At 42.0% G+C, this 21,836-nt stretch overlaps 1 protein-coding gene across 1 annotated transcript in view; it reads left to right on the top strand.

The window, feature by feature from the left end:
* Window positions 1-5,732: 5,732 nt before the first annotated feature.
* Window positions 5,733-21,836, top strand: part of cdh8 (cadherin 8) — a 95,636-nt gene continuing 79,532 nt past the window's right edge. The window contains 2 exon segments of the mRNA XM_029461690.1: window positions 5,733-5,928; window positions 7,918-8,436. Of these exon segments, the coding sequence (XP_029317550.1) occupies window positions 8,179-8,436 (258 nt within the window). The 5' untranslated portion in view covers window positions 5,733-5,928; window positions 7,918-8,178.

Genomic DNA, 21,836 nt, shown 5'->3' on the forward strand with positions numbered 1-21,836 from the left:
TCCCCATCATCTGCTGTGGTGGCATGATGGAGGACCTGCACCAGCTTCACCTGCAGCACTTTAAGCCCATGCTGGGCTTAGCTGTTGCCACTTGCACGGACCCACTTTGTCACTTTATTTGACTAAGTGCGTTTGCTTTTACATTTTATAGGTTTAAATATTGCCCACCTTTTTGTTTCATGTCCTTTTTAATTTAAAACATTCAATGAGAGTTCATCTATGATGATTTCTGCACTCCTTTCGTCTTTAATTCTTTTTGAAAATGATAGATTTCACATTGAAATCTGAAGATCACAACTGTTTATATGCGTTGTACACATTAAAGCAGCAGCTACTCAGACCGTCATTTGAGGCTGTGGCCATGTTCTTAATTAACTAGGTCTGGTCTGTTTAACAAAGGAACATTAATTACACAATATCACTTTAGATGAGTTATTCAGATATTACATGACTATATTGTAAAATGTATTGTCACATGATATGATCTGTTTTAATGAAAGTGCTTGTGAAATGTGACATATGCAACTTACTTGACTTACAACTGAATTTCATAGAAAATTCTGAGATATATATCGTATCGCCATTCAGCCTAAAAATACAGAGATATGATTTGCTGTCCGTATTGCCCTCCCTCAGATAAATACCAGGCACAAGTATTGTGAAGTTTATGAAGTGAAGCAAAAAAAAACTATCAACTGATCAAGTTCACCTGTGGCAGGTAGGTGCATTCATTCAGCCGACAATACCTGTGCAATAAACACAACTCCCTTCTCAGAGGTCGCAACATCCCTAATAAATGAAAGGTCCTCTGAGGCTTCAAAACTATTAAGTGTGAAGATCATTGATTTTCACAATAAAAGTATAGTTTCTCAGTGAATGTTCTACATTGCTCTTAAAGAAATGTCGAAACAAAACCATCACATAAAGTCAACTTTTCATTTTCCTCTTGGCTGTTCTTCTTTGCCCTTGGAAAAAGAGAAAATGAAAAGGTACAGCGGTGTCCTTCAGGCATGTCCTTCCCTAACAAAAATTACAAGAAACATAAAAAATGACTTTATTGCAGAGGAAGTGACTGTTATTCATACAAGAGGTTCGTGTTTAATTTCTGTACATATTCAACTTTGTATGTGAATGAGGTTTTGAATTTAACAGTGTACTACAAAGACAGAGTATGAATATACCGTGTGCAGTTCATCCACATTAAAATATCGGTTACTATTAAAATAATATTGAACTGTTCCCAAAACTTATTGCCACTGTAAAATCATGCGATGTTCGGCTGGCTCACTAATTTGTACCACAAGTTTGTCACAGACTATATGTGCGGACATTATGTACCAATTCTCACTGGTGCATAAAATACACTGACATTTTAATTGATAAAATCTTCATTTGGCCTTTTGCATCCAAGGAACACTAAACTTCACTGATGTGTTCGTCATTTCACAGAGTAAGCTGGTCTATAATCAAGTAATTAGAAATGTATCATGTAATGTAATGTATATCAATGTATTATGGCCAATATATAAAATAAAGGGTCTCTGTACCTTGGAGTGTTGAAGTGATGCTGAACGTTCACTGCACAGAAGAAGAGTCTTGTTAGGAGTCCGGTTGTGTGTGGATCACCTGGAGGAAAGCTTTACACAAACAAATAGATATGTAAAGTAACGTGTTTTAGGTTACAGACTTCTTTACATGCAAACAACACAACTTAAATGAAACAATGTTCTACACGTCATAATCTTTTTTTTTACAAAAATAATATCACAGGCCTTATCTGTTGGATTGTTTATTCCTCTGTAGTTCAGGACCTTTTTCTGTGACTGTAACTTACTTTTGAAGTTTTTTCACGTGTCATAAGTTCACTTATGTAACACACACGATTGAAATATATTTATTACGTTCTCTAAGTGTGAAGGAGCACAATGTAAAAACATTAATGCAACAGATTAGCACAGTTTTCACAATGACACATCAACAATTAAAACTATATATAGTCTATTTTTTTAATGTTTCCTCGTCTAGCATGGCAAGTTTAATGTTAACAATGAATAACGTTACCAAACTAACTCATTAACTAACGTGGATGACCTTTATTTTCCAACCTCACACAGATGCATTTTGTTCTTAAGTATTCTCACTCTTAATTTTAACATATCTGTATTACGTTTTGACATCGGTGCTCCCATTAGCATCGTTAGCACAGCTGTGCGTCTCCCTCGAATGCTAACCCAAGGCTAATTTATTAGCTAGCTAAATACAGTGATACCTGCTCTTTAGTGCCAACATATAAAAAAATAATAATACTAGAATTTAACTTACCGATAAAAAACTGGAGCACAAATTTTTTGTATGGCCTTTTTTAACCGAACAGCAAGTCATTTTACTCATCCGATATTTGTATGAAAAATTCTCCAAAAGGCACAAACACCACAAACAGCACCGAGAGGTCAAGTTCTGTGCCTCGGATGAGCTGAGCACGGAGCTGCACAGCAGAGCAGACAGCTAGCGGCTAGCCAGCAGTGACGGCACCCACCTGTCTCAATTATGTATGATTTCAAGACTTAATATAATTTGAATGGGTGAGTTATAAAATAATCCCCCATACAGTTGTCATGAAGGGGGATATAAGGTATAGTGACCAAACACGTTTTTTGTACCAGGCTGTAAACATGTTTATTTCTGCTTTAAAGTTTGGCATTTCAACATGGAGGACGATGCTCCCTTTTGGAGCCGGCCTCAAGTGGCCATTCAAGGATCTGCAGCTTTTGATACTTCCAAATAGGCTTCACTGCTCTGCCCTGGGGTTTGCCGCTTGGTCAGTACTTGACTAGAACTAGAGTATAACGGATGACTGTAATTTAGATTGTATGGACCCAGTAGTAGAGGTGAAATGCTTCCCCCTATTTGTTTGGAGCATTTGGCCATGGTTAACATGTTGATCCTTTAAAAAAGAACACACTGTATTACAATAGTTATGATTTGAGGAGACAAAACAATGTAATATTTGTTTGAGAAGTTGGACATAAAAAATGGGCTTTGGAATGAAAATGAAATTCTTGACTGAAAATAACAGGACTGAATAACTGACTTAAACGACTACAATAAGTTAATAGTTAAGAGTTCCTTGATGACACTTACACCTGATTTAACAGGCTCAGATACTTGCAACTGAGAATACCCTGCTGTGAAAAACCATACGAGAGAAAGATTGTGCTTTAAATGATTGGTCAAAGAACAAATAACAACCAGGAAAATCTAAATCAAGCAACAACACCTCCATATAGTAAGAGTCCCTGCGGCGGTGACTTGTGCGACGTTTCAGATGTGGAAGTCAGTGGCGCACACTGCAACAGCTCTGTGATTAATACCACTGACAAAGCAGTAACTAATGATCGATTGAGGATTGGATTCTAAAGACCATTTCCCCTTCACTTGCTTTGCCTTTTTTTAAAAGCCATCTGATATTTTGATCACCGGCAGGGGCCATGTCGGTGGAATTAATCACTAATTTAAAGCTGGAACTTTCTCATTTGCACAGAACTCCACTCACAGAAAGAGATTTTGAATGATTAGTTGGTTTCAGATTCACCTGACATCTGTGCTGCATTTACCCTACCTTTTAAAGAACGTGCCAGGAATAACATTCATTCAGTTTATGTATAGTTGTATTAAACATGAATTAGGGCTTGTGCTTTGACACTTTTACTGTTTTGGCTTAGGCACTACATATGTGTGTGACCCAGAGAGTGGGGGGGGAGACTGCATCATAAAAGTAATTTCACAGGTTCAGCTCATGGACTGTGTATGAGAAGTGGACGTAGTCAATGTCACAGTTTTGAATCCTCAAGTTTGGCATTTTTGGTTGTCGCTGTCTTGGCTTTTGCAACCAGAATTGACGTGAGAGGGTGGAGAGAGGGTGGAGCAATCTTCAAATGAACTTTGAACAAGACATTTTTAGTTGACAAAAATGTTACAATTAACTTTCATGTACTGAAAACACTGTGAAACACAGAGAGCACCCAAATCGGACAACACAGGTAGCGACCTGTCAATCACAAGGTTGTCCCGCAGTAAAGCATACCCCTTTTTTTCATGGGACCATAATTTACTAAATGAACATCATGCTGTATTGAAGAAGTCTTGGAACTAGTGATTGAGAACATAAACTCATTATGAAAATGTTTATTGAGGTAATAAATCTAGTGAGAGGCAGGGTCCTTTTCTCATAGACTTCTATACAATCTGACTTCTTTTTTAAACCAGTGGAGTCGCCCCCTGCTGGCTTGTATGTTATTTATATATTTATTTATTCATTTTATATATTTATTTATGTTATTCTGCGCTTATTGACTTAAAAAATTACAATGCTTTTAAACATACAGTCCCTTTTTTTATACATTGGACTATCAGATATGTGTCCGTCAATGAAATCTTCATTCACATCGAGCAAGAGAAACATGGCTCAACATTTACAGCCTAATGTATTATGCAGCAGAAGCTTTTAAAAAAAGATGATTGGAGAATTCCCATCTGAAACGCAGCTGCAACATCAAAGTGTGAGTAGGAAGGAAATTAAATGGTACAGAAATAAATAATGGTAGACTTGATGTCTTTGCTAATTGGGATCTCTGGCACTTGGGTCAAAAGGCCTCCACCATGCAGAGCCTAAGAGGCTGTTGTGTTTAAGGTGGTGCGGTGCAATAACATGTTGTGCTCGCAGACTTTGACTCACTGAATATGCATGTTTGCACTTCAGCACTCAGGTTGAGGTGGTGGAAATGTGGATCTATCGTTGGAGCAAAGGCATGCCAAGGTTTAATACTCTGTGGGCTGAAATGAGTTTCATAAAGAGAGTGTCACAGCTGGGGGGAAGAAAAGCCACGTGTGTCACACAATATACTGACCATCCTCTCCTGCTTCACTAATGAAGGCTGCTCCCCCAAGGCCTGCTCGGCTGCTGCCAAGTAGCCATACAAACACTAGAGGGCCCTCTCCGTGGACGGCAGCCTGGGCCCCCTCTTCTGTCACTCACACTCCACTCACATACAAACACTCACATGCAGCTATGCAATGTTGAACATGACCTTTTCACTAACTATTTTAATAAGACCTGTGTAACACTTCCCCTGCTCCTTGTCTTTTAATAATGTGGGCTTTGTTTTTTCCCCCTTCCATACACAGACAGATTAATGTGTGAAGAATACAAATAAACTAAAGTGTCCGTTTTAAGGTCTAGGCAATGCAGTAAATTAATTCAATAGTTTTACTTTATGTTGTTCCAATTGGGCTACAGTGTGTGTGTGTCCATCTGTTCGTTGCCTAACCCTATCAAATGACAGAGTAAATGAGCTGCTTCGGTTTCGTTTCACTAATTGCTTGGCCTATTTTATTTCACTAATAATCGAGAGAGGTGAGGGTCAACTCATGCGTCGCTGCCTCGACACAGACGAGTTAGATTATAGAGGAAAATCATTCAGTAATGAGAGGATTTCACCTGCACACACCTATGTAATATCTACAGCTACAGTACAGGCTGCAATTTGAGACGATAACCTTTGCGCGTCAGTGCCTGGGCAGAGCGGCATGCGTTCATTTGTGCGCCTGTTGACCCGGCTCCTTATCAACCCAATGAGCGCCGTGGAGGGGAGGCTCTCTTCGCCACCGTGCATCTCTCCTCCATCTCCTCCTCACTTTTCCAGTCGGCCAGCAAGCCTGTCGGAGCTCTTAACTACAAGCCTAACACTGTCTGTCACTCTGCGCCTTGACAAACTGCAGGAAGGATTTCTAGCCTCTGCCGCGTTTTGCTCGTTTTCCCACCGCTACGAATGAAACGCATTGGGACTTTTTTTCTTTGCGTATTTTTGAAGGAGAGAAAAATAACATGTTGAAATGATGCAGCAGCGGAAAAGGATCCAAGTGTCACTAGTAAGTACAGTCCACCGTAGTATATAAACCTAACAGGTATTTGTGATACACTCTGGTGTTTAGTGGATGGGGTTTGTCAGGACTTCTCATGGCTCCCTTTCTTCGTCGCGGGGATATAGTGCATTTTTCCCGGCACGGAGCGACAGAGCAAGTCTCCAGACAGGTCTGCAACTTAGGCTGCCTTCTTTATTCACATTTCATTTGTCTCTGCCGCGGTATAAGTCGCATACATTCTGCCTGTGCTTGGTTTATTTTTCGTAATTCGGACTGCTTGTGCGCTCTAGTGCCACATTTGATGTACTGACATGGGCTGATTGTCTCCTCAAAGGGTAAAACTTCAGAGAGAAGACGAATTTAGGTAATCGGGGTACATGCTGCAGACTATAGAGACATAAAAGGCAGGTAGTTCAAACTTTGTGGGTTAAATATTGGTTCTATTTGTCTGCCGGGTGAGGAGAAATTGGAAAATGTATCGCTCCTGTGTATGGACTACCTTGGACAGCTCCTCCGCTGCCGGCGCTCGGTTTGCGGCTGAGCTGTCTGTACCGGCTGCTTTCTGGAGGGGAGCTATCTTACCCTCTTGGTGCTGAAACTGTCTGCTTAGTCACGCACCATAGTGACTTAAAATGCACTAAAATAAGAGGAAAAAGCACCATTTCACGTCATCTATTTATGGTTATATTTGTATTTATCATTTTATTTGCTTTAAATTCTCCTCATCATGTCTCCTCTATTTTCCCAATTTAAAAAAATAGCCTAGTCCTGCATGTTTTAGTCACCGGGTTATAGTTGCAGCGTGTCACAGTAACTCGGATCACTCCACACTTTATGATATCGCAGTTGGCTTCAGGTGGAATGCGTTACAGTTTATTGTCCTTGGAATTGCATTCCTAGAGCCACATAATACGGTCACAGTGGCATGCTGTGTATATAGTAAAAGTTACCAGAACTAACCGGGCTGTGATAGCATGTCCACCTGCATCAGCTTTATCTGAGGACAACTCAAAGACAAAGCTTTGTGTCTGTGCGTTTCTTTTTTGTCCTCTTTTGATTTTGCATGCTGGTGAACAATGCAAATCAGTGTGTTGTTCACTGAAGCCACTGAGTTGATTAAATGCACGTTGAAGCTGAAACAGTTTTTGATTAAAGGGCACAATTTACATAGGCTTTCTTATCTGTGTCACTCTGTTGTGTTTAATTTGTTCATTTTCTAAATTTCATTACAGTCTTTTGGTGTTGAAAAAAAGTTAATGTCCATGCCTATTAGTAAAAAGGTAGTTCCTGTGTAATATTACATTTCTCATTCAAATGATTAAACACATTCCCTAAATACCTTCACAGTTATCTCATCTGGATTATATCAGTGAGCTGCAGCGCTGTTGACATTGTAGCGCTCACCTGCAGCCACCCCATCAATCCAAAGCTTACACTCTTGCTTGCATGCGTGCAAGAATTTTTAAGGAATTTGATTGCAGCCGTATGACAATATTTCATCCCAAATGTGTTGTAAAATCATTCATCATAAAGGAACATGTAATTGCTCAAAATCGTTCCGGGATAATCCCCAGAACAACAGATTAAAGCAACGCAATCTGATGTTGTGGGCTGAATAGCCTCGGAGTACAGACATACCCATTTGTTGTTCAATTGTAGCAGCATAATGTGGAAACAAGATTGGAATAAAGTGCCATGACTGCTGCAGATAGATCCTTTGCAATGATGAAATGACATCTTCACTTCTTATCCTAAAGTTAGAATTTCTTTCCTGTTTTTAAAACCCTTTTTGTATATATATATATTTTTGATTGCCTTCAAAACTAAACAGTTTTTTCCTTCTCTCTCATTCCGTCTGTCTTGTCTCATTAGTTCAAATGTTTATTTGTCTCTCCGTTCTTATCCCTGCCTCCCTCTTTCTCCCCCACCTCCTCCCGACAACTCCTCACAAGACTTAAAGACAACTAACAGACAACTGTGATTGCTCCCTTACAGGTCTCCCCCTCGGAATAACGCCAAATGGATGCTGCGCTGAGCTCCTCACCCCCTCACCAACTGCTATGGAGGCATGCCAAGCCATGCAAGTGACCTTTATCACACCATGAATGCGAGCTCTGCCGTTCAAAGAGGACACAAGTAACCTTTTCTCATTATCTAAGAAGAAGCTGTTGATCTGAAGATCGGAGCCGGGAACGAGAGAGAAGAGTCTCGTAAGAACGAACAGACAGACAAACAAACAAAACAGACGAGGACAGGATGCCAAAGCGGTCCGAGGAGATGCTGATGGATCTGTGGATGTCCTTGCTGCTGGTGTGGATTACTTGTGTTCCCTGCGTGTCTATGACTCCGATCATAGGCCAGTCAAAAAGTACACAAACTGGTGGGTCCGCAGCGGTGGCGAGCGGTCCTGGCGAAGGACAAAGATTACTGAGCCGCGCCAAGAGAGGATGGGTTTGGAATCAAATGTTTGTGCTGGAGGAATTTTCTGGACCCGATCCAATTCTAGTTGGCAGGGTGAGTGCTGTGATTGTCAGCATTATATTAAGCTTGCTTATCGTGTGGAAACATTAATTCGGCCATTTGAATGCTCCCTCCGTTTCTTTTTTTTCTTCTTCTTCCCATGGGCAGCGGGAGGGTTTTGTTTGTCAAGGGGAAGCAGAGATATGGGGACAAGAGACAGCGACAGAATGCTTTTGGAAATAATTAAACTCTCATTAAATAATAGTGGCAACATTCTTTTTTTTGTTATGTTGGATGTCCTTGAAATCCGAGATACTGTGTTACTTTAGTACCATACTTACTATTTTACACACACAATAGTAATATTAGAATAGTAATATATATTTTTTTTTTTGTTCACTCCCTATTTTCTCCAATAACCATTTATTCCTGTAAAGGCAAGATTTAATTTGACTTGTGCATAGCATCAGAAAGGGTTGTTTTAGTTATAGTTGATTTCTATAATGAACAGAGCTGGGGGCTAATCCTGCGGCTAAGGGCCACCTGCTCCCTGGCCTGTGTGGAAGTGTCAGGCAGGTTTCAGGGGAGGGGAAGGCTGCTGGCCAGCCCGGCCAAAGCAGCTTGTTCACAGCTCATTGCTGGGACTCACCTGGGGAGAGTCAGCCTGGCAGCCATGCTCGCTTCCCTCCCCCAGAATATCGCTCAGCCACTCTGGCATGGATGGGAATGCAGGCCATGAAGCATATTTGATCTTGTTCAGTAATAGCTTTCGCAAACAGTGTTGTGGTGCCTAATATTTGATAATTGGTGGGTATGCCTTTCTTGTTTATGACATATTGCCATTGTAGTGCATTGACATTTTTTTTTCATCCCCTCAGACATGGCAGCTTATAGCACTGAAGTTAAAAGCTGTTTTTGCACAAGAAAAATAAGTCACTTGTGGTCCAAGTAAATTCTTTTAATTTCCCTTCTTCTTGTTTTTGTTCTTCTTCTATCCCGAGCATTGTCATATGGCTGCATCAATTAAACATTTGCTACCATGTGGGATTTGCACCTGTGTTTTCTAAATACCATACGAACACAAAAATGCTGTTAAGTGATGCATTAATTTTTCAAGCGAGTCAATTAGGCAGCCTCTGCTGGATTCGACAATGGCTGCTCATCAAAATGCTGGAACAAACAAGCACTCACCGGGACCACAGTGACCAAATGTCAGCATGGAATTCGAAGGTTGGATCTCAGCTGTGAGATATTGAGCATCAAAGATTTATATATTTCCTGACATTTTACCTGACAATTTTACTTAAAAAAAAAAAAAAAAAAAAAGGGCAAGAATGAAAGCCACACAAAAATAACTATTAACAATTTACAAACATGAAAAACAGAGTTATGGTTCATAATTCCAAACTCACCCACACTTTGAACACCATGCAGTGTGTCTGTGGCCTGAGTGTGAAATGCTCTTCGGATTGTGGCATAAAATCAAGTTGTGTTCCCGGTCATGAGGGATGCTTTCGCTCAAGGCCTTGGTTAATGCTTTGCAACAAACTTGACAGTATGAATGGGTTAGTCACGTTCATAAGCATCTTCCTGTTGAAGGACATTCAAGGATCGGGTGCAGGGTAGGGGGGCAGCTCGGGATGAAGAAGAACTTGCCTTTTGCGAGGTGATGATGATGATAGGTTGCATTCACTGCAAGGTTAAGTGCTCATGACTATGCCTGGCAGAGCTAAGATAAGTCCTATGTTAAACCAAGATGGCACTGCATTGGTTTAAGACGATAAATCTCTCTCCCTCTCACTCCCTTTTCTTTCCCTTTTCTCTATGTTTCTCACGCTTAATTAAAAAATGAATCAAATGGGTGGGAGGTGTGATTCAAATGGGTCACACAGCTCTGTGTATTTTGCAGTTTCCTCGTGTGAGGCCGCCTGTGTCTGTGGTTGTGGGCCTATTATCAAGGAAGACCAGGCCAAGATTGGACTCTTTCCATCCCATAGTTTTTTATTGCTGGTGTACTCTGAGGTTTAATTATACGTGCATCCCCAATATACTGTCTGCAACCAGGCAACATCGGGAAGGAGTGTGAGGGATAGTGTTTGTGAGAGGGACAGAGAGAGATTGTGCCATCGATTTTTAACGGTGTGTCATTCTCGGTGTTCTCTCTCAGCGGAGGCTATTAGCATAAACGCAGGAAAGCAGAGGGAGGAGGAGGAGGAGGCGGACGTGTGGATGAGTGAGAAGGACGGCCACAAGGCGTGACAGCACCCTTCCCTTTTGCTGTTCTTCTTCAGCGCGTCGTTTTCTTGACATTGTGATTCACTGAGCGGCGTGTTCGTCAGCCCCCGTCAGTCCCGTCGGCGTCAGGGAGCAGACATGCAGTACCTGTTAAAGTGAAGCAGGGGAGACAGCTGTGAAAGCTTGTTGCTCGGCTGTAGCTTAAAAATGAACACGGTGTTGGAAGGGATTTTAGGATTACTCATCATGAGCCAGGGACGGTTCAGAAATAACCCGTCATTAAGAATAGAAATAGGCAAATGGAGTGTGAAGGTAGATAGGCTTCGATGTATCGTTCACTCGGACTGAGCTTGGGAACGGGCGTCATTGTTGACGACGAGTGGGAGAAAGCACTTCAACGAGACTCTGATGTAGCCCATTGGAAGGCAAGCAGAGGGTACTTTTAGATAAAGCAGCTCTTGGTTTACCGATGCACAGCCATAACGGAAAAGTGTATCCTGGGTTTTAAAGTAAAATAAGGGTTCTTTAGTATCCAATACAATCTTGTTAAAGACCTTCCTTACTTTTGGCATGAGGCCTTTCCAAACCTAATGCAATGTCAGCCATGTTTTGCCTCTTCAATTAAAGCTTTTTTAATTATTCAAACATTTAAAGAAGCAAGTCATCTACACCAGGCAATTAAAAGCAAAACATTGCCTTAGAACAAAAAGACAAACAGGGAACAAATTGCTGTGTTTGCACCAAAGAGAAATCAGAATTCTTGCCTTTGTAATGCGAGGCAGATTGATGGCAGTAAGCGTTGGGATATCTAACAGCCTCCGACATAACTTTTTCAGACTCCTTTATTTACCCTGCGATCATTAAGCATATGGTGTGTGAGGATTGATAATGATGGATCCCGGTCTGACGAATTGCAGCGCAGATGTGGTAAATTGACTGATCCCTCATCTCATTGTCCAACACTTTTATCAACTGCAGCATTGTATGTGTTTTTTGCACAAAGAGCATTGATAATCAACCATTAATATTCATCAATTCAGGCTTGAACTGCAAGATTGCAAGGAATGACAGCCATACAGAAAGAAGAAAAAAAAAGGCTTTGATTTTGATTCAGCAAAGAAAACGAATATGTTCGGAAGGAAAAATTGCTTTGTCTTTGTGTGTGCTGAGGGAAAGAAACACAAGCTTCATTCTTCCAGGCAAGCTGTTTGACAGGATTCCCAACAAGAAGGGTAGTTTCAGATTGGTGCCATAAAGGAAGTCCGCAGGGTGAATTTGCTTGAAGCAGAGGTGATATTCTGTAGAAAAAGTGATGTTTGCTTTACTCCACTCAAAAAATGAAGACCCTTTTCTAGTGCTAACTTGTTTGAAATTGTTTAATCATTCTTTCCTTCTTTCCCCCTTTAGAGGTACTTTCAGGTGAAACTGATAATAGATCACAACTTGTATTCATTGGTTCAGTGTGTTCCTTGGAATAAGCAAGTTCCCTTAATATGTATTTTTTCATTTACTGAATGGTGTATCTGATAAAATGGAATTTCCATAGCTCACTATGATACAAGAGTTACTCTTTTTTGTCTGTTTACCACCTCAGTAAACCATCTTTATGTGGGATGTTTTCTTTCTGAATTCAATTCAGAACTTTTTTGTTGCTTTAGTTGCTTTCTGCACTTTGGACTGTTCGTACAAGATGTGGGATATCAGTCTATAAATACTGATGCAAGCTACTTCTGCTCGGCTGGATTGCCTCTTTCTGTCTCTATACCCACCTCCGTCTCTCTCTCTCTCTCTCTCACTCTCTCTCTCTCTTTCTCTCTCTCTCTCTCTCTCTCTCTCTGATTATGGAGAGACTGACTATTGAGCCAAAGTAAGCTCGCCTCCTTGGCCAATGGGGTGTGGTACAATGACATTGTTAAAATGTTCTCCACGTGTTTGGCTTTGGCAATGCCAGGCAACGAGGCAAAGCTGAATGCAGCAGCCTTAGACTCCCTGGCCTTCCAGAGGCCCGACTGTTGCTGGTTTACAACAGACCAAATGTTGTTTCTCTCTTCTTTTCTAAGTCGTGCCGATGTGGCACTTGCTTCGTTATTACCTCATTAGATGGGCGTTTTGGTGGTTAACAGCCTCAGAAATATGGATTAGAAGAGGCCTGCTACACCTACTAGTAGGTTCATAAATCCATTATCATCTATTCACATGGTTGATCACAGATAAGAATACATGACAACGCCAACCTCTAGTGGCAAAGCTGGTAGTCAGGTGCCTTAGTATAAAGAGCGAAAAAGTCTGTGTATGGAGGAGGTCGGGGTGGATGGACGGGTCAATAAACACAGGACCTTTGATTGGGAGCAGCTTAGCTTAACTTCAGTTATGTTAATTTCAGTTACGTAACAAACATACTTATTTTAACTCAAACCATGATCTTTTACCAAATCTAACCAAGAATTTTTGTTTGAATTCATAACGTTAACCATGTGTTTACTGCAACCGCAATGTAGCGTTATGGCTTAAAAAGTGACGCCAAGGGGTATGAAATGGGACAAGTTGGGAATGAGAACAGGTTGTAGACGCCCCTTTCTTGACTGAGTCGTGCTGATTTGACCTCTGATCAGAGAGGATCCCACCTTAATCTGCATTTATCCTAGCTCCAACAGTTGAGCAGATATCTGGCTGTGCCTTTGATTGATAAATGTAGACTGGGAGTTAACGAGAATATTAGCCAAATTATTGCCAGTGATTGATAGCCATTACGACACATAAATTATAAGCATTGGCTCGGATATAATACATTCTGAAATATTACCCAAATTAGACACAGGTTCCAGTGCCATAGTGAGAGGGTTGAATCAAAAAGTTGTCATTAAATAGAGGAAAGGAAAAGCCCATCAATGTTTGTTGGACTTCATTTGATTCCATTCGGTTTCTCACACCCACAGCAGCTCCTGGAATACAGCTCTGTAATCTCTCTTCAGGCAGCACCACAAAGATCCGTATTGAGCTGCAGTCTAGCAGCAGCTCCTCTGTCTCTCAGGCCTTAGATCTCCATCCCCTCCTCTTGTGTAATTTAGAAGAAAAAAAACACATGCTAACATCCTTCTGTTCTCTGCTTTTACCTCCTTTTCCTGCTCTGTCACCGCGCTCCTCTCTTTCCCTGAGGCTCACCTGTACAGTATATCACTAATGCCGGCAGGGCCATTATATCAATGGGCCATGGTCACAGTCTCCCTCTTCCTTTCCAATCTCTCCCTCTGTCTCTCCCTCCCGGTCTGTAATAAAACACTGTGCCCGGCGGTGGCTCTGATAGAGCTGTGGGATCACATTAGTGCTGCCCTCGAAGAGCTTGACAGGTTGTCTATGGCTCTGTGTCGTCGTCCTGGTTCCCATTAACAAGCTGCGTATGTGCATGTGCATGTGTGTGTCGTACAGTAGTCCATTCGGGAGCGTTGTGGACTAAAATGAGATGAGCAGACAGACTCGGATGGAGTATATTTAGACACGAGGGTTATGTGTGCAACAGTAAATACAGCGTGTCCATGAAGCTTTATAGCTGGTGTATCTTTGCAAACATTCGCTGGTATTGTCGGCAGAGTCATATTTATGAAAGATTTCTCTCTAAATTGCTCTATTTGTGTTTTTCTCAGAAATTGCAGTAAATTCTGTTGGTTTTCCAATTTACTGGTGACCTCGTCCTCACTGGCATTATTACTTTTAAAACAGACGCATCGCCATTGCTTGGATCTTAAATGTTATTGCTACGTTCAAATTCTACCATTGGCAGAACAGTTTTCAAATATCACTCATTCTGTTTCCCTCTTTATGTCTTTCTAAACACACCCACACGCATAAACACACAGCACACAATATCCCATCTCTCCTCTCACATGTACCTAGCGACCACAATGCATTAAATCACGTACTGTATTTTCCTCCCAGCGTATTTTCACGAGGGAGCTGAAATCATGTTTCAGTTCAGTGTATCGCAAGGAGGCACATGACGCGTCTCGTCCGCGATCCCTGGAAGCTCTCTTGTGTACATGCATCAGCTGCAATTATATTTTAACAGGAAAGCACATCCATTTACACAGCTTCAGAGTCCCTGAGCAAAATAACAAGCTTGCTGCTATCACTCACATCTGTGGCTCAGCATGATTAAATCCATGTTGTACAGTGAGTAGCTTGCGCGGGGGCCACTTTCCTGAGCTTTTACATTTTAGCTAATTCATAGCAAATGGCCCCTTTATGGTTTCACCTTGGACTGCGGCGCCAGCGATTAGCTCTCTCCCATGCCAGTGTTTGTCAGTCAACGGTTTCAAACTCTACCGGTGAAAATCCAGAAAAGCTCCCGTCTCTCATTAAGTCCAACAATCTCCCCGCCAGCCCCCCACTTTAACTGCTTTTCCCTCCTCTCATCTAATGCCTACCTCTCACTCCTTGGCCTGGGCTGTCTATGCGGAGGTGGAGCGCTTAGCAGGCTAAATCATCTGGCTCTCTGCCTTGAACTTTGCTCTAACTAATTTATAGGAATTAAAGCAGTTCACCTCAAACGCTTGGCCCGTGCTCTGCTTTGGCTAAATTAGTCTGTTTTTTTGCATTGTTTGGATTATATCTTTCAAAAAGCATCAAGAGATGCATGTGCAATTTAACAGGCTTAAGCCACTTGGCGTTTTGTCTTATGCTGATATTTAAATGATTTTTAATTTGTTAGACAAAACACCGGCCTGCGTGTAATCACATTTTAAGACGTCTAAATTAAGGCAGCATTAAAGAGCCTGATGATGGACACTTTGCTTACTTATGAATCTGCGCTCCAGTCAAAACACTGGCCAAGCATCAGTAGCAGCAAATGAGGTTACAATTATTCAAATCTTATTATTCAAATCAAAAGATTATGATTATCTGAAACCTACTAATTGGCCCATGCCTCTGACATAGTAGTCGTGGGCACAGCCGCAGCAGCAGCAGCAGCAGCAGCAGCAGCTAAAGATTCCTGCTCCCTGTGCCACTGTGCTCTTTTGGGCTCAATGTTTGGCTCCGCTCCCCAGGCAGCTCCTCTCCTATGGATAGAGCCCAGCGTATATGTGAAATGCTGCAGGCGGCTGCATGAAGCTTATCCCCGTGCCTCTGCTCCATACACGTCCCATCCGCCAAACTGGGACTGCCGGAGTAATCTTGTTAAGAATGGATGTTGTTATTGTGGGACTGGTTGTGCATTTGGCTTCACGGATAGCTGGGAGCACACGTGGGCTGGAGCAGGAGAGACAATGGGGAGGGAGTTTTGGATATGGGGGGGAGTGAGTGCCTATTTCTGGCACTTAAAAGAAGACAGTCCTTCACCCTCTTACTCTGCCTGCTTTCTTTCCCTCCTCACTCCTTCCCTATCTCCCCCCTACCGTCTCTGTACGACATTAAAACAACAAACAGTAAACAGTGGATGTGACATTTACTTGAAGATCGGTGTCTCCACCTATAACAGGTATTAAAGATGAAGATTATCATCGCTGTCGAGGGGAAGGCACAAGGTTGCTCATGTCAATCACTGAGTTGACAATAAAAAAACACACACAAGAGAAATCAATGGTTCCGTCATTTGCTCTCTTCCCTCACTCAATGCAGCCACTCCTGACTCGGGTATCTGGGTGCCAACAGACTGTGGCTTTGACCTTTATCACAAATGAATTATTTTGGTTTAATGATCCCTTCTGCAGAAAGAACGAAAAAAAGCTGAAATAAAAAGCCACGGGTGGAGAGGGGGAGACGTAAAAGGGCAGCACCAACACACACCTTATATACTTTATTCTCCAAACTTACTTTCACACTACCTGTGAAGACACCTGTATCCCTCTAATAATGCCTCTGCCTTGTGTTTGTGTCTCCAAGGTGCATGTGATACATCTAGCCCGAGTCTTATAAATGAACTGACTTCAAGGAAAAAAAATCCCCTGGATGTAACGTGCAGGTGGCGATGATGGAAACACACGCTTCTTTGTGTGTGTGTGTGTGTGAAAGTGACATTTTTTTTTTTTTCTCCTCCAATGTTTGATTAATACTTCTTTTTTTTTCCAGTCGGATCAGAAAAAAAGGGAGGGGAGGGAAGTGGAGAAGAAAGAGGGGGTGGGGGAAGAGGGGGAGCATGAAAAATTCAAAACGTTATAATAAAAAATCCAGATGAATCATGAATGCTTAATGGGAATCAGGGCCGAGCGTGCTGGATGTTAAAATTGTTCTCAGAGAATCCTGGTGTATGTGCTTTGTCTGCCAGGGCCGCGTGCACAAAGAGGGACACGGCATGTTACGCTGCCTCTCTCAGCTGCTCCGTCTCTCTCGATGGCAACAAAATGAGGTGTTGGGGGACACTGAATAGAGGATGCCAGAAACATGTGAAAAGCTTTTAGGGGGTAGAGGCCGTCTGTTATCGAAGTCTGGCTAATTACCTTTATCCTAGCCGCAACGGCGTGTTGTTGTGATTGTGGGTCGGACTTGCACCGATGGTCTGTCTGATGAAATATTAACAAATCTTTGCTAACACCCGGTCTTCTCTATTGTGTTTTAATGAAAGGCAGAGTTCCAAGAAAAACTTCTGCTATTATGAATAATAGAACATCCAATTAGTGTAACATCATCGCAGATGAGTTTGATGAAAGAGCGGCCTGGTGTAATGTTGGAGGAGTGTGAACATTTAGTTAAGTTATCAAAGTGTTTGAATGTGGTCGGGCTGTGAAGGTTGATTGCTTATGACTCGGTGCCGACGTCATACAAGATTTAACCCTGTGGAGTGCTACAGACTAGGTAGCTATTCTTAACAGGTTAAGGTTGAATTTCATTTTGTGTAAGGAAATATAAACTATGGTGATACTGCGGCTGTTTTGCTTATATTTGTTGTATGTTTTTCAAAAGAGGATAAAATAGTTTTTGTACATATTTGTGGAAAGAGTGCCTAAGCCTCAAGCTCCCATTGCAGCAGTTGACTGATGTTTGAGAGCCAGCATGGAGACAAGCTGTTAACAGACAGGAAAGCGTCACACTCCCTACAAATCAGAATCACAATCAGAAATCCTTTATTAGTCCCACAACGGGGAAATTTACCTTGTTACAGCAAAAGCACAAGAAAGTAAAGTGGCGAGTACACAATAATTAAATAGAATAAAATAGAGTAAAAGTAGTATAAGTACAGAGTAGTAATAAAGTAATAATTGTACAAGTGAATATTGCACATGGCAGTGATGATTGCACAACAGTGTTGGGATAGTGTGTTGTTGGTGTGGTGGTCAACCAGGGGCCGTGGTGATTGTACAGTCTGACCGCTGCAGGGAGAAAGGACCTACAGTATCTCTTCGTGAGACACCGCAGGTGAAGCAGCCTGTCACTGAAGGAGCTGCACAGTGCGGACAAAGTGTCCTGGATGGAGGGGGTGGGACATGTTCATACATTTCCCTTACAGTTTTGCTTATAGGATGTATTGTACGGTTAAAAGTACAGCTCACCCCAAAAATCATATTTTCTTTGAGCTAGCTAATGTTACAGCTCAGCTGTAGAGCACGGCAATAATAATTACATATCTCGCACTATCAAGAGCCTCTGGTCCATGAGCAGATTCACGCTTCCTCCTGCGGTGATACGGATGGCGAGTGTAGTTCAGTAGAAAAAGTTTGTACAACAAGGTCATCATTTCTGGAAAGAGACATTGATTTGGAAGTTTTCTTTATGTAAAGAATTATTTTTTTGACGCTTTGAGCACCACAAGCCATCTAGCTCCATTATATTGGAGAGAAGGCCGATATCTCCAACACTCAGCAGCTCACACCAAAACGATATAGAGGAAAAATATGTATTTTCTATTGTTGGGCAAACTGTCATTTTAAGCTTGTATTGCACTCAGTGGATGCTACCAAGTAAAGCTACAGTAACATTTAGAAAGTGGTGTCCCAGATTGCTAACATTAGCACTGATTTCCACTAGATGGTACTTTCGGTCTTGTTAAAAGAACACCTGCTGAGTCGTTGGCAGCTCCTGCACACTTAGTCTTGTGTTTAAATTACAGATGGGACTGAGCAACGTCTAACCATTTTAGCCAACTAGCTGTTTAACTGTGTGGCCATTGGAAATGAAGTGAACACATTATTTTTACTGCTCGCCCACACAAAATTTGCACCAATCAAATTACAGTACTGACACTGTCAGTCACATTTAAAAATGCATGGGATCCACTTGAGAACTGCAGAAGAATAAACTCAAACGTAATCTTTTTGGAAGTCAGTTTTTACACAATAAATGATTGACCAATTTTAAATCAACTTTAAATAGTGTAAAGGATTTTAAGAATTATATGTAAAAACATAAATTGCTTTGTTATAAAGAAAAAAAAAGAGTTATCCCTCTTCTAAGCTTATCCTGCTCTGGGTCAAAGGATACTGGCATCTATCCCAGCATGCACTGGGTATGAGGCGGGGTACGCCCTCCAGGCTGCCAATCTATCACAGGGCTCAACACACATTGACACGTTCACACTCACATTCACACCTACAGGCCATTTAGAATTTCCACTTCACCAGTCAACCTGCATGTCGCCCCACTGTGCTGCCTTTATTAATGAATAGTGTTATTGGAAATACTTTTGAGATTATACTTAAAAATAGTTTTGAGCGACATTTAAAACCAAAATAAAAGATTGATTTGTTATTCACTCGTAAGAATTTAAGAATGATTTAAATTAGGAATGCCATTTGAGTAGCGCATTGAACTGAAAATCTAAAAAATACAACATTGTCAACAATATTATCCTTTGAGGAAATTCTCTTTAGCAAGATGTGTAAAGATGCTTTATATTTAACAAGAACGAGGAGCTGTGTCTTGGAGGGAAACCCCTGCGAGTTCCATGAGAAGACGCTCCTCGCCTCTATGAAGAGGAACACTCTGCCAAATGGCATGGTGCCCTTTCATGTTACTTTCAGTGCTTTATCTGCGTCATGAAGCCACGTCGCCACTGTTAGCTGATGAAGTCAGGGAGCAGCTGTGGTGAGGCAGCGATATTTTAATGGCTCCACAGATCTTTAAATGGTTTGTCATGGACGGAAGGGGGGAAAACGACCTGGGCCAACCCCAAAACCATTGTAGCCTCCATCTGGATGGAGGCAGTCACACAGGTCCTCATTTTCCTCCATCTCAATCTGTGCAGCACTCCCAGTGTTTACAGAATCCCCACTTGCCAAGATGTGGCATGCTTATCAGTGTCTCTCCACACACAGTGACACGCGGGCACATCAACACATGCGCGCACAAACACACGTTGTCTATGTGTCTCATTGAGTGGCCAGATAAGAAAACATGACATTATCTTTTTGGTGTACCTGTGCACGTACACACACACACATGAGGCTGTGTGTGTGTGTGCACCCATGTGTCCGCAGTCAAAATGCTAATGTCATATCTGCCTTGATGACCTTTTCTTCTTTGTTGGTGCCCGGTGTTTTTTTTTATATAAATACCGTGCTGATATCCTTGGATGTGTAATTACCACACCGCACCAACACGATGCCTCTTTATTAGTTTTCTGACAATGGCCTTCTTCGTCGCCGCTGAGTGTGTGTGTGTGTGTGTGTGTGTGTGTGTGTGTGTGTGTGTGTGTGAGGCCCTTCTGTTGTCCTGTTTACACGGCTGAATACAACAGCACACTATAGTACATTCTGCTGCTCTCACACCCCAGCTAAAGACAATGAATCAAGTGTGTGATTCTATTTATATGTCAGTTAAGCTCAACAATAATATCCATAATATCCCATTTATTATCCAGTTATTCATCTACAGGAGCGTCTCAGAAATGATCTCAGGGGATTCATAAGTGGATCACATAGATATATGAGAATAGGCTGGAGGGATTTAACTGAGCAGATACCTCAGCGCGGCGTATTACTCCAACAAACGCCACGTTGGATCGAGACGGAAATTCAGATCAGGTGTCTCGAGCAAGATCTTCACACACAATATATGCGTAAACATTCACAATGCAAAAATGTGAGCGGGATTCCTGCCTTTGTTACATCACCGCCGGTGCGGAGAGAAAATGCATGTCAGAGAGGTCTCTGTGCATACGTAATGGGATCCTGATCTGCAGTGGCTCGGCGTTTGTCGATAAGGATCACACTCCCCAGGTTCGACTCCGGGGATTAGGGCAGAGGCCGTTTGATCATGGTGGTTTTGCATAAGAATCACAAAGTCTCCTGAATCCTGTAGCAAAGGAGCTGAGTTAGCTAATTGGGAGGTGCTGCTGCGTGCCGGGACGGACACACTGTAGCTCTGTGTCGTGTCCTCAAGATGTCTTTGACAACGCCGCAATTACAGTGAAGTCAGAGTGCTGTGGTAATGATGCTTTCAGAGTGGAGGAGAGTAGAGGGGTGTTTTGAGTCATGCAGCAATTGACACACAGGAACCACACTTTCAAATCAAGCAAACACGCACACACACAGTCAAATAATGTGTACACAACTTATCCCAATCACAGTAGGCAATCAGACAGGAAACTCAAAGTGTATCCTGAAACGCTCCTGAGCTGCGTTCAGGGTCCCCTTGCATCCACATCAGATCCACATGTGCCTATAAGCAGCCAACGCAGCAAAAACAGAGAGGGGTGGTGCCAGTTACGGAACATAATTGCTACTAATGACCATTAGGAGTTTGGTTTTCATCCTCCAGGGGCTGTAGAAAAGGCCTTTCGTCTTATCAGTTGATTAGAAGCAAATAGACGGGGCTGGATCCTGCATATTAAGTAAACAGGGGGCTAAAATGGTGTTACTCTATCAGGGGAAAGCCTAATGGAGTGTTGGGAGCTCATCCTCTGCTAATGCCTGAGTTCTAACAAATGGACAACTGCTCACAAACCACTGCTGCACTTGTCAAATATTAGGCACATTTTATTTCTCTCCCGCCAGTTAGAATAGTATCTGACAAAAACAAAAACAAGAAATAATCGTTCCATCAGCTTGGGGCTTGGACTCAGTTTACTTTCCAGCTCCTAACGGCAAAATGCTGTAGACCTTTGTGCTGCTCTGTAGTAAAGGCACTTATGCTTTTCCAGCAGCAGTTCTGGCATCCAACTGTCAGCGATGGCAGCAAAGTTGTTTTTTCCTCTCTGTGGATTCATTTGCATTATGCAAATGAACAATTGATATGGATCTTCTCCCCTCCGATGAACATTTTGCACAGCAATTTGCCAAGCAAGTAATTAC

Source organism: Cottoperca gobio, chromosome 3 (assembly GCF_900634415.1).
Source record: "Cottoperca gobio chromosome 3, fCotGob3.1, whole genome shotgun sequence".
Taxonomy (NCBI): Eukaryota; Metazoa; Chordata; class Actinopteri; order Perciformes; family Bovichtidae; genus Cottoperca; species Cottoperca gobio.